Below are 14,426 nucleotides of genomic sequence, written 5' to 3' on the forward strand. Positions count from 1 at the left end.
CTCATTGAGAAAGTACCCGTAGCTTGAAAAATATGAGGTTACAAATTCTAAAAACTTGGTTACAAATAGTAACAAATTAAGAAAATAAGGTTACAATTATTTTGAAAAGTATTTTTTATAGTGGGGGCTAACTTCACACACGTCATATTTGCATTGTCCGAACTAGTCGCTTGTTGACATTAATGCAGCTAAATTGCATAACCAGTACGCCGTTTTACTTACGACAATATTATTATACCTTTTTATTTTATTCTCTGTTTAAATTCTAATTCTCGTAGAATATCAGAATTTAGGAGTATAATAATCATGTTTAATTAAAATTTATTTTAAATTATTGTATTTTATTTTTTATTTGACAAATGTATTTTATCAATAATCGATTGTATTTATTCGAGTCTAAAAATACATCTAGAAAGATTGAAACTTAAATGTAGTTGTTCAACTAATCGTTTGTAATATGCAGGCATAAGTTTAATAATACTTTTCGTCAGTCTATACAATGTTTTTAAAAGTGCGAGAATATATTTCATGTCACTAATAAATATTGAGAATGTTTTCGATATTTTTTCGGTTTTTATAAATTCATACATTTCCCTGTAATAGTTATGTATAACGGTTATCATTGTCAGAATATGAAGTTTCCCGAGGTTGTTCTTCACGCGATTACCACCAACTTAATAGCAATAGCTTGAAAACTATAATAGTAAGGAAATATTTATGGTTTCACCGCCCACTGGTTAAGTTCAAAAATAAGCATTAGAAATTGGTATTATACTTCCCGAATACGGTATGAATAAGAAAAGGTTTTTTTCTTTTTCCACTCCAACAGCGAATACTTAATTTTTTTCACACTATTAGAGTTGATATATTTCGTACATTTTTGCTCCGAATGGCGATTTAAAGTTTCAACAATTTTTATCGACTCGTACAACGTAGTTTGTGTTTTAATTATTAATTTAATATTTCTTAATTCAATATGGACTCTCTGATAAATTTCATATCGTTTCTACAAATGGAATTCAGTTTTTTTGGTATAAAAATGTATTATAATTAAATTTAGATTTAGAAGATTATAAGGATGAATTTAAAATATAAAATATTTTAATTATCAGTAAGAGTATAATAAATATATGATTAAGAATTCGTCAGAATAATTTTCAACACGTTAAATTAAAACAGGATTTTACTCATGTAAATACTGTTATATTTACATTTACTAACAGTAGTCTTAATTGTATAGAAACGTAATACGACTATACATGATAATTTATAAGTCTTAGTCATCATTGGTAATTAATAAGTATATGTATATACACCAAAGTCTTATATTAATTATAAAATTTATTGCATTTTGTCTATAAATGTTACACTGGTAATTAACATTTTTACAAATTCAATAAATAAATTTATTACTTTAGCTTAAAAAATAAAATAAAAGAATATCTACTAAATGTATTTTTTTTTAATGAATAAAAATTGCAACTTCTAGGTAGGCGTATGTTTTATATTTTATTAAGTTCCACTTACAACCGATTATAAAGATATTTATTTTTAATAATGAATATAAGTGAGATGTCGTAAATATAGTAAATATTTTGTTGAGTGAAATCGATTTGAGACATACCTTTTTACAAAAGATTGCAATTATAGAATATAAATAAACACAATAATAATAAATTTATTTTGATTGATAACGAACTAAAATGTACGATTCTTGTTGCTCGCATTTTTATTGAGTATTTTAAACGATAAGATAGTTTCTAGATGATTTGATTACAACAATGTGCATAAATATTTAATATTATGATAGTAATTTTATGAATTTTTCAATGTATATAATTATGGTGTGATATTAAATGGATAAAAAAAAATTTATAATTTCTATATATTAAATGCTGAAATAGATTTCAGGGTCAATTTCTAGGAAATCGCTACTGTAATAATTGTTGTTCGGATTTAAAATACGGTGAATAGTGGTTAGCCTAAGACTTATAGGATGTGGAGGATGAAATACAGATACTCTACTTATCGCAATCAGTACTTTAAATTAATTTGTGAATTTCATTTAAAAATAGGTTACTTCCACAGGACGTGGACAACGTTAAGAAACGGTAGCTTTCTTCGGTAAGCAGCGACTTGAAAACTCCGCGAAAACAGTTTTAAATCTGAAACAGATAATTGAACGACTAGGAAAAACTTAAATCTTTCCCACTAATACATGCAGTTCGTCAAAATATTGGACACACAGTGCACGTTAACGTACGATTTTCAGTATTATTCAGACATCCGATTCTGTTTCAGATCGTTTTTCTGATTTTTATTTTTTATATTTTCAAATAATATAGGAAATAAGTGTTGACATCTTATAGAGCAGACGTGGTTAATAATTTAATCAAAACATGATTAAGATATTCATAATATATATTATGATAAATAACTAAGAAAAACGAAATTATACACTGAGGTCGAGTAGTAACCTATCTAGGTTTATTGTACAATATCTATATGATATTTAGTTCGTATTAAATAACGGTATTTATGGCGTTGGTATAAATTAGTAATAAAAAATATAACGAAAAACGTATTATTTAAAATTGTAAATTTAAAATTATTTTTACTTATTATTATTTTAAATTTATTAAATAAAGGAAATTGAATTGCTTAGTAACAACCTGTAACGTGACAACATTTTATACCAATCAAATATTCGCTAATGTTTCCAATTATACCACACGGGGATGGCCTAATTATAAAATAAATCGGCGACGTATTTGAGCGATATATGTTTTCCAGTTATCATTGCGCGTGCGAGTATTCAGTATTCAGTATTCATTTGTGTCGCTACATCGTGAACTGGGTCGACGGACGGCGTTCGTGTGTGCCTCACTCCGTCACCCCTTTTGTCTCTTGAACGCCCGATTGCACTGCACATCATACTGCCGAATTATAAATATTTAATTACAGTTTTTTTTTGTTATTCTGGTATTTTCAATAATACTGGCGAGGCTCTGCGTAATACGATAACGTCGCCAGTTGAAGCGACACTTCATTTTTTGTCGTCGGTTGTGTGCTGAGTAACCGCAGTTTTTTTTTATTATATATTATATATCAATGAAAATGTGATTTCTTTTTTGGCGTTGGCCAAATCGGGCCACAGCTTCTATAGCCCTTCGGGGCTGATAACTTATTCTTGTTTTAATTATTATGTATGAGCCAAGTTTATTATTATTTTTATTTATTGCAATTTACAACGATGACGGATGCGTACCAGACCTTCCATCCCGTTTAATATTATTGTTATAATGGTTATGTAATGGTAATTGTAACCTCATAAAAAAAAATCCAGGACGTATATCCGAAGGCGTTCATTGCATTACTTAAAAAGGGTAGGTGTTATTTTTTTTGATTAATATATTTTTTCCTCTCTTTTCCTTTTAATTTTAGATGAGGTTTTTTTGATCGTTCGATTTTTTTGCCTCATAAACGTAAAATATTCTCTTTAAATAAAATATCATATAATTAAACTTTAACAAGTTGTCTTTTTCTTGTGTGCACCATCTTCAACGGAATTACTAAATTTTCAATTATATCCTATACAAAAATGTTTAGTTTAATTAAGGTACGGGCAACAGTCTCTTCAACGACCATCCCACATGTTATGTGATCAAATATCACGAGATATTGAAGCAACGCAAGGACTCTAAAATTATTTACTTATAATCAATTTTAATTATTTCAAAAAATACCAAGTTGACTTCATTGATTAACGCGGTATTTTTCTAAAAAAATTCTATTGTGGTCCTACTTCATGGTCTCGCCCAGTAGGTTGGTGACCCTATTTTTTTATATTTCCTTATAAAACGCCATGTAAGTTACAACCAGGTCCATTGCGTCTGGTTATATTTATATTTATTATTCTGGTAGTTGTAACCTTACAAAATAGCGATCCTGCCAGGATGTGTTTTTTTGATTCAAAGTTTATATTTTATTTATAGTCGTGTAGTGTTTGCATTATATCTGTTAAAAAAAAAAAAAAAAAAAAACTTTCTTATTGGCTCATAACATTTTACCGAATTCGGTCCTTTAGAACTTGTTGTTTGCCATAAACCATGTTTTAGATTATGAAGTTGTCGTACCTTTCCGTGAGTTGTACACACAAACGCCGTTTTGTTGTCGTTTCATTACTGTGCCGATGTCTGCGATTTTACTTCCGGATCACGGGGCTTTGTGGATAAATGTAATATGGAGTTTGTCGTACAACCAATTTGTCACCAATCATTATCATCAACGTCGAAGTCATCAGTGAAGACGTTTAATTTATATATATATATATTATTGGTTCAATTTTTTTATTTTTGAGGGTGTTCCCGTTCGGAAATATTTTATTTCGTTTTACCCAATGCTCCCCATAAGTCAGTTTATTTTTATTGCTATGACGTTCTATCCCGTACGCATAAAATCAATAAATTAGTTATAGTAATTTAGGAAGAAAAGGTTATACACTACCTTAAAATTTGTCTTTTACGTGTTATGTTATGTAAATTATATTTAATTATTTTGGTATTGCGCGATGTGTTTTCCGGCTGCCATAAATAATTTTTCTTTGCGTATTAATTGTTTGCTGTTTATACAGATTCGTGAGTATTATCCGACTGTTATATAAACGCATTTTATATTATTCTAAGAGTAATAAGTCAGTTTTAAGTTTTTTTTTTAATGTAATTTTTCAATTATTTCTATGAATTTTATGTGTTGTAATTTTCTCTCAAATGTAATATCATTTCAATGATTAGAGTACTTTTTAGTCGTTCTCGATGAACGTGAACCATTACATAATTGTTATATGTTCTGAATTACTACCTCGTATCAATATGACACAGATGAATTCTCGCCACGCGATGTGATTTTTTTTTCATTTTCTTTTTTTTGCCATCGTGTGAATTTTATTTTGTCTCTATGTTTTTACACGGAATGAAATTATTACCATTTTTCTAGTTACCAAACACTGCATATTAGATCTCAATTTCTTCGTCTGAATTTTTAATAAAATATATATATTGGCTTAATAACAGTTATTACATTTTTTTGTTACCAGGAAGTTGATGGTTACGGCGGAGCCATAGACTTCAAGTTAATTTTACATATTTGGGAATTTTTCTTTTGTTTTATATTTTCGTCAGTTACGTTAACTATTCATTCGTACTTATGTATATTTATATTGTTATTGTAAGTCTTACCTCAAAAGTGATATTATCGTTTTCGTATTGCGGACCTTAGTACCCAATTACGCCTTTCTGCGATAACACATTGTGGTATTCCATATCGTTTATTTATTTTTATTACTTTATCGTTTTCGTGATAATTGAAATTATTGAATTATTATAAACATTCTTAATTTATTTTGCTCTCGTTTTGAGGTGTGGGCTGATTGTTTCAATACATTTTTTTTTATTAGCTAGTTGTATTTAAATTAGTCAGTAAGGTATTATATCTATTGTACACCAGTTTTATAGTTTTTCAAGTTTTTTTATTTGATAATCGTACTACATTTTATTTGTATTATTTTTGAAATTCTCATATTACAAATTGTCCGAAATGGCTGAAGGTGTAGGAAAGTGAAAGCCTAAACCACTTGATAGGTTGGGCAATCAACCTCATGTAAATATAGATTTTGAGCGTTCCCTTTTGTCGCGGCCATTTCCTCTTGTACGTACAGAGACCACGGAAGAAGTTGGGTCTCTGTTGTCTATTGCGGATTTGCAAAAGATTATGACAGACATGATACGAGTAAGATCTTGCAGAAAGACAAACGAGAAAACGTCTGAGCTTTGTAAAAATAACATCGAGTCGACTTTGGAATTTTGTTAAATGCATATCGAGACCATAGCTAAATTATTTGGAAAAATGGATGAGCGATAAAATTAACTGTATTAAACTGTTATTGACAATAAATATTTTTATAGAAAGTCTTTTATTAAGCTCTCTGAAGATATCTTATCTGCTCGTAGTTACTGTTTAGAATCTTCTGACAAATTATTTAATGAGGTAGTAACCGTCAAATCGGATGCTGAAGATTATACCATTGCTACAATTAATCGTTTCAAATCCCTTGATATGCATGTCGGTAAAGTAAATAGTCGTCTTCACGTGGTTACCGAAACTTCGTTAGCTTTGAGGACACAGTTTAAGGCCTTTAAGGTAACAGTTAATTCTAAAATAAATCTGCCAAGGGACCTTGTATCAATCGTTCATATACCAAGGACATCTGGTTCAGTTAGTCCCCCCTACTTACAATTCAACTTATGCGTTACCACCTCATCATGCATCGTTGTATCTGTTTTTGATGTCAGAAAAGTTCCATGAGATTAATTTATAAATTAATTTATATTTAAAATAATTATTTGTGTGCTCATCGAAGTTAAAAATATTTTTTTTGTTAATAATCTAAGTTTAATATGCAATTATATATAAAATCTGCATCCACCTTTATTATTATTTTAATTGGATGACTTTGTATACAACCTTATATCTTAAGAAACTATGTAGATGAATAATAAACTAACAATTATTATATATTGAACTCAATTTTATTTGTTTTATTGTAAAATACTTAAGTTATAAAATTTAAAAAAATATTAATCTTTTGTACATAAATATAAATTTAAATAAATATTAACTGAAATTTAAACTCTTCATAGATATATAATCCTCGTACTTAAATATAAACCATAATTCTTCAGAAACTATTAAAAACACTAAAGGCAATTTAATTTAATTTTCTCAAAAGTGATATCTCTTTACTTTATAAGAAAAATAATAAAAATTGTAATTTATGAATTATTTTTACTTCAAACGATATTTTAATATTTTATCTCATTTGTTAAGTTATCGTCCTTTTATGTAATAATACAAGTATCTTATTATACAAATACATTTTTAGTTAAAATAATTATAATAACAAAAACAATAAAAACAAATTATAGTAATTTTAGTACTGCATTGGATCCTTCTTACTATTTCCGATTTTCTGCAAATATTATATTTTCATAATGTTTTTAATATATTTTTCTAATGTATTTTCAAATTACTAATAAAAATCGATCACGAAAAAATAATTTTAATTTTCTTTTTGATTTTAAAAAATTGAATGAATTATAATTCCTTAATGATTTATTGCTCTGGAATATTTACTACTGGAGAGTATTTATTTAACATTGATTATCATCATGGTTGAGGGAGTGAATTTAATGTGATTAAACGGTTTTTAATCATTCATTTATTATTTTTGAAATTTTGAATTTGTATTGAAATAAGGTAATTGGTATTTAAATTGAGCTGAATTTTTAAAATAAACAGCGATGAATATTATATATTACTCATTAATTGATAAGTAACTATAAAAACTATCATACTTTTTCAACTTCTAAATATTTTATCAAATTGAAAATAATTTACTTGTCCTTGTTCAATTTAAACATTGATTAATGTTTAATTTGAGTTTTTTCTTTTAATTTTAATTTTAATGAGCTTTTGCCAATTAAGCATAAAGCTCAAATATTATGGTCTAATTTAAGTACAATAAAAACTATATTTTAATGTAATACAGTAAGAATAAAGTAAGATTAAAAAAAAAAAAAAAATGATTTTTGTAGTAATATATTATAGTATAGATATAGTGATGTAATTAATATTTGTATGGAATAGATTTCAATAACAACGTTGTTATTTTTTTACATCCAAAAATTGCGAATTACATTTTATTGGACCTAGAATTAGGATTTAAGATTTATTTTGAAAATATGAAATTTTAGATTTTGGTGGAATTTGATATATTAGAAATGGAATTGAGAGTTATGGATGGTTATAAATGAAAAAAATCCTTTGAAGTTTGCTTCTAAACAAGGCTCATTGAATTGGTCAGTTACTTCCTTCGTTGAACTCGGAAATAAAGTGATAAGCAGTAAGCCTTGAAGCTTTAGATTGAGTTTGCTACTCGACTGACTTTGTAAGGATTTACAACTTTATTCAGTGAGTGAAAGGCATCAGTTGTATTGAAGATATCGATATTATTTTCAGCGTATATTAAATTCAGAAAAATGTGTTAACCATTTGTTTTGAACTACTTGAAAATTTTTTTGGCCGAGAAAGACCAAGGTTTTAAAAATAGGATTGTATTTATTACCCAATAAGAGTGTAGATGTGATCGAAAAAATTATAGTTATCAAAACTAATTTCCTTCAAAGATATAATAATTGCATTAAAAATATCTAGAGCTTAAGGAGATGAACAATTAAATATGACCTGGTTACATATAAAATGAGTTTATTTGTCAGATTAATAATTTAATAAATGGTTGTGGAAAAATGTACCTATTTTTTAATGTGTTATGTAATATAATTTACATTTGAGTTAAAATGTTGTTTACTACATTTTGCGCTTTATTACTTGATTTAGGAAACTGATTTAAGTTGTAATATTATTTTTAAAATTGTAATATATATAATAAAGGTAGTTATTATTTGTAGACGAAAGAAGTAAAATATTTAAAAGAAAAAGTTAATCCACTATCTGATTTTTTTTCATCTCTTGTGAAGTATGTGAATAGAGGTATCATCACCAAATTTAACCAATATTACTTTCTTATAGAAATAAAAAGGACCAGCGACATATAAAAACGAATTAACTTTTTTCTCCGCCTTCTATAATAAAGAGCACTCTAATGTACAAATATACACTCATATATTTATATATATATCAAGATACTAGATAACAAAAACAGCATGTGATAAGTAGATGATAAACGACTACGCATAAATCATAAAATTTCAGTTCGTAAAACTTCAATGAAAAGTTAACGACATCATTGCCTATATTTTATCATATAAATACCCGAATTTTATATACATATTATTATTTTTTTCATACTATGCAATATGCATTAAGTTTTTAGAAATGAAGAGCAAGTGTTTATACAAAATATTTATTTATTTAATAATAAACGGGTTTTAAACAATTTAGCAAGATAATTATTATGAATACAATTTAAATTTAATTCATAATATATTATGTATACAATTTAAAACGTAGTATTATTAAGTATGGTGATTATGATAACAAATTAAATATCAAATTTTATGATACATATTAATTATTAATTTAAATTATTAAATTAAAATTAACAGAGTTATAACAAGAAATTAAAAAATTATTTAAAAACAGTCATTTAAACAAACAAATTTAAGACCAAATAAATATTCTTTCTAAATACATTTTGCGTTATAGCAAAAAATCCATATGTTCTATAATACTGTTCGCCAAAAACCGAACACTGGGAAAAAACGAAGTGGAAGTAAAACTATTTTTACAAATGGTTACATGAAATAAATTGTGTTTTCTTAATTTCTAAGTGTGATCATTGAAATAAACAGATATAATAATTCTGGAGAATAAATTATTAATGGACCATTTAATATTTCATATAAAACATAATATCTGCAACATTTCTTCTCAAGTCACAAGATTCAATCCTCAATTGAGTAATTTGAACATTATATGAATCTTTTGAAATCGGAATTATTAATTTAAAACGTAATAGTTTTATTTATAGTTAAATATTCATCGATATTTTGTATTTAGATAACTTTTCTCGAAATAAATAGTCAATAATATTATCTAATTATGATTAATTTACAGCCCAACGTTTGAAACGTTTTAGTTTACGCGGTCGAAAAAAATATAACATAAAATAAAATCGAAAAAGCATTTTAAGAAACCAATTTTTATTGATCGTAAAACAATTGTATTACTTTTCTTGCAAAAATGCACGATCAATGTTTATCAGATAGTGATGATGTACATTGTTCCGCTCCACTTTTACAATGTTCAACATAAAACAACCGTTCGAAAAACGGTCGGTTAACCGACGTCGATCTTGTACACGAACCGTTAGATTCACTTCACTTCCAGAGATATAACCCGTATACACGTCCATTAATGTTATCCCAGTCACGATAACAAGCCGTGCCATGTTATCGAACCTCATTCCTCTTGAGACGATCGATCCGTGTTAACGTTTTGTCCTGCTCGTTTTCCAGGAACGGTTCAGAGTGATGGCCAATGTGGCCGTGAACCGGGCCAATATGCTAACGAGGATCTGGAAGTACGCGGACCCGATGGTCACCGCCTCCGAGTACTTGCTGCACGCTGGCGTCATATCCATGGTGGAGTTCGACGACGACATATTCGCGGCTGGCAACTGCTACGACCAGAACCAGTACAAGGGGTACTGGCTGTTCTGCCCGTACGCGTACAGGCTGCCCAACGGCGAGGGCATCCTGGCCAAGGACCTGGCGGTCGAGTACAAATACCTGTCCAATACCAGCGAGTGGTTCTACATCGCCCGGCAAAAGGCGCAGGGCGTGATCAACAGGAACAACCAGTACAGTCACGGTGAGCTCAATGGACCGCGTGAATAAGTTGTACACAGCTGGTCATTTTTATTTTTAAAACAACCAGGACCCTTAGGTTGAAAAGATGACCGTTCAGGCGACGAGGTGTAAAGGTTTTTTTTTTTCAAAAACACCCCACGAAACACCTTGTAGTTAAGTTCTATAATCAATAATTCGAAGAACACTTCTGCGTTATCAGCATATGGACATATAGGTTTATATATTTCTTGTGCTAGAATGATAAATAGATATTTACTTATAGATGAATATTTCAATTGTATCGTGCATTAAATGTATTTCAATCTTAACTGCGGAGAAACCTTGTACAATAGATGTTTGGATATCTAACATTTGAGACCCCTCTGTTTATAATGGTTTAAGATATCGCATTAACTATAAGAAAAAAAATATTTCAATCTATACTGGGGAAAAACGCCATACAATGGATGTTTGGATATTGACAATTTGAGAACCCTCAATTTATTATAGTTTAAAATATCGTATTAAATATAAGAAAAAAAAAACAAAAAATGAACAATAATAGTAAAGCATCATATGGGCATCCTTGTATATTATGTACCATAAATATGTTAATATCGATATAAACACTGAGTTTTGTTGACATGTTGTTACTATACATTTTGTACTACGGCCGTTGTACGACATTGACATGAATCATAAATTAGTAATGTCACCAATGATATATACATAATATATTTTTGAAAACAATCAAAGGTCAGTATTTTGCTGTAGTTTTAGAGAATTTAAAATATAACAACATTATATTTCAATAAAATATTATAGTAGTAATTTAGTCGAGTATGATCTCCAAAAAAAAATTAATATCATAAACTATTCTCTGTGTTTGGGTTTTCATTTACTTAAAATTACGATTATTGGTAACGAATTGTCATATTTATAACTATTTATAACTTGACCCCATTGTAACATTTTTGACTATCTAAGATTGTTCCAATTAGTACTGTATCTCAAATGTTTTTTTATTTATGTAATTTTATTGCGTATACACGTAGTTGATTCCGTTTATAATAACTTCACGTAAGAAATTCGTGTGTAAGATCAATATTCACAATTTGGATTGTGAAAACATTAACAAATATGTATTTTTACTTAAAATAAAATAATAATTATTTGGTAACACATCAAAAGTGTATGTATACGTGGTTATTTTAAGACTACTATACATAAAATGAAGTTAACCTGTCATTTTCATTGTCGTTAATTAAGTATAATTGTATCGTTATTTAATAGAATAGAATTTTTTTTCGTATTATATTTTTATCAGATGAAATAAAACATATAATAAGTACTGATGTTTTCGTTTCTGCACCACGTATGGAAATAAATTATCATAATAAAAAAATAAATATATATATATGTATAAAAATAACTTAATTAAAAAATACTCATACCAATTTTACAGATTTGATTTATAGTTATATTATAGCTAAAATGTAACTTTAACCAAAGACTAAAAATTAACATTAAAAATTATACTGCTTAATAAATTTAATTAAAAGTAAAGAGTAATATAATTTTTAATAGTTCAATATGTTAATTATTTGATTATGAATATTTAATTTTAATTTTGAAAAAATACTGTTTGAAAGGTAAAATACAATTTTCAATATTCAAATAATTACAATTTTCATAAATCGTTGTTGTTTTGAAGTTTTTTCAATATCAAAATATAGACCAATTTACTTTTATTATATATAATTGGTGCATATTATGCGAAAAGTTAATTTCCATCAGCTTTACTGTAGTTTAGTGTATTTGTTTGAACTTTCACCACAATAACACTATTTCTTATTAAAGGCGTGTTAATTGAAATCACTTAAAGTACGATAAAATTAAAAAAAAAAAAAAACATGACACCATTGTAGGTCGGTCAGTTGGTAGTTTGGCATTGAAACCTTTATGGTTTCTATCGCAACTATAAGTTTATCTAGAGAGGTATATTCCAAGAATGGTATACACTGAATTTATATTATTGAGTAGTATAAACTATAAAGATCGTCAGTTTTAAACGAAAAAAAGTTTTGTTTGTGCTGTGTAAGTATACAACATAACGTGTCACATACATTTGAATGAAGTATTCAAATATTTCATCCGTGACACCGGCGTATTTTTCAATCAATCCTGTACTATACCCATAAAGCAAGATATTTATAAATTAAAAAAAAAAAAAAAACACTTGACACGTGTATTACAGGATTAATATAGACATAATGTTTTTTTTAAATATTATAGTTTCAATATGCTATTGTTACAATTTTTTTTTTATTTTCGTGTATCAATGAATATTTTATGAGGAAAAATAATGTAAAGCTGATATAACTGCAATGTAGTACAGAGAACGATTATGACACTACATTTAATTTAGCTTAAGGCCTGATGTAATAGTAGAAGAAAAAAATGAAGACACTAACAATATTCTCCAAAATTCATTACACTAGGTATCGCATAATCCAACACTGTTAGTTATTTAACTGTATCAGCTATTAAATGTCAAAGAAAGGACCAACAAAATTGAATTTGAAGTTTAGTGGAAGAATCTATTTTAGTTTTTGTTAGGTTTATTGCATTAAATGACTTTTTCTTGAGATTAGATGTGCACATTGCTTTTAATCTATTTTATTTATCTCTTTCCACACATATATATATATATGCTGCTTACATGAAAAAACTAAATTAAAAAAGGTATAGTCATAATGGACAAGTGGGTCAGTGGTTCTGTAATCAAATTAAATTGAGAGTAACGAAGAAAATTAATTTTTAAAAAATCGTATAAATTACAATGAAAACAGTGAGAAATTGGAACACACGTATCTAACTCAAGGGAAGTAATAAATATCTATCACTTAACATATGTGTAATCAAACAAATATATTAGTCGATTACGCACACATAGTCAGCATGAATGAAAACAATACATTTGTCAATGATGCTATTATAAATACTTGTAATTTATGAATTATATTTACATAGCGTGTAAAGCAAATATTTTTTTTTTTTATTATTTTAAACCTCTCAATACCAAATTTGAAAATGTAATAAAAACAAATATAATATGATTAATATTTAAAAAAAAATTATAGAACAAATTAAAGTTTTTTTTTTATTAATATACATTTGATTTTCTTAATTTTTTTTTATTCATCATGACGTGTTGAATTCATTTTAGTTTTTGATTTGTTTGACTTGATAATTCTTTTTTCCAAATCAGTGTTACTATTATTATTTTTAATATGATTATTAAACCATTTCATGATTTACACGTTGCATAAATAGAATATATATATATTGATTTTACGAAAAAATTAACAATCTATCTGAATCAAGTTTTTATTTAGCTCCCTTCACTTCGATGTATTGTAAGAAAAACTAAATGTTTTATAAAAGAAATTCATGAAGATTGAATATTGGCACTATTTTTTTATAATATTTAGTAGATTATATAAATACAACTTTGATAAATGTATTCACTATATTAATATACATTATTAAATCAACTTAATTGTAAGAACAAGTGATAATTAGGTTCATTGAGTTGCTCAATAGTTATTTTTATGGATCGATAATTTTTAACTGAAAACTTTTTTATAACATTACATCAACTTCTAAATATTATTCCTTTGGATTTCTTTCAAATATGTTGTTAAACCTAAAACTATTGTGACAAAAGTTCTATCAGACTATATTATGAAAAATGATATTCAAAACGAACATTTCCCCAACCACATTTTATTAAAATATTGACATTTTTTTTTTTAAATCAACAGTTAATTAGCAACAATTTGCGAGGATATTTTTTAAAATTTTTAATGTTTTAGTTTAATTATTGAACAAAAAAAACCAAAAGTAACATATTCCTAGCGCCACCCATATCATTAAAAATGCATTTTGAAATATTTCTTTAACCATATTTTAGCAGCAAATGAGCAAAGAGGTAGT

The 14,426-nt window shown here is 27.0% G+C and overlaps 1 protein-coding gene across 1 annotated transcript in view; it reads left to right on the plus strand.

The window, feature by feature from the left end:
- The window catches only part of LOC112690303 (probable G-protein coupled receptor CG31760), a 168,716-nt gene that overhangs the window by 42,010 nt on the left and 112,280 nt on the right, over window positions 1-14,426 (plus strand). The window contains exon 2 of the mRNA XM_025564281.1: window positions 10,095-10,449. Coding sequence (XP_025420066.1) covers window positions 10,095-10,449 — 355 coding nt within the window. The remainder of the gene's footprint in view (window positions 1-10,094; window positions 10,450-14,426) is intronic.

Source organism: Sipha flava, unplaced genomic scaffold, assembly GCF_003268045.1.
Source record: "Sipha flava isolate LNK unplaced genomic scaffold, YSA_version1 114_pilon_pilon, whole genome shotgun sequence".
NCBI classification, from domain to species: Eukaryota; Metazoa; Arthropoda; class Insecta; order Hemiptera; family Aphididae; genus Sipha; species Sipha flava.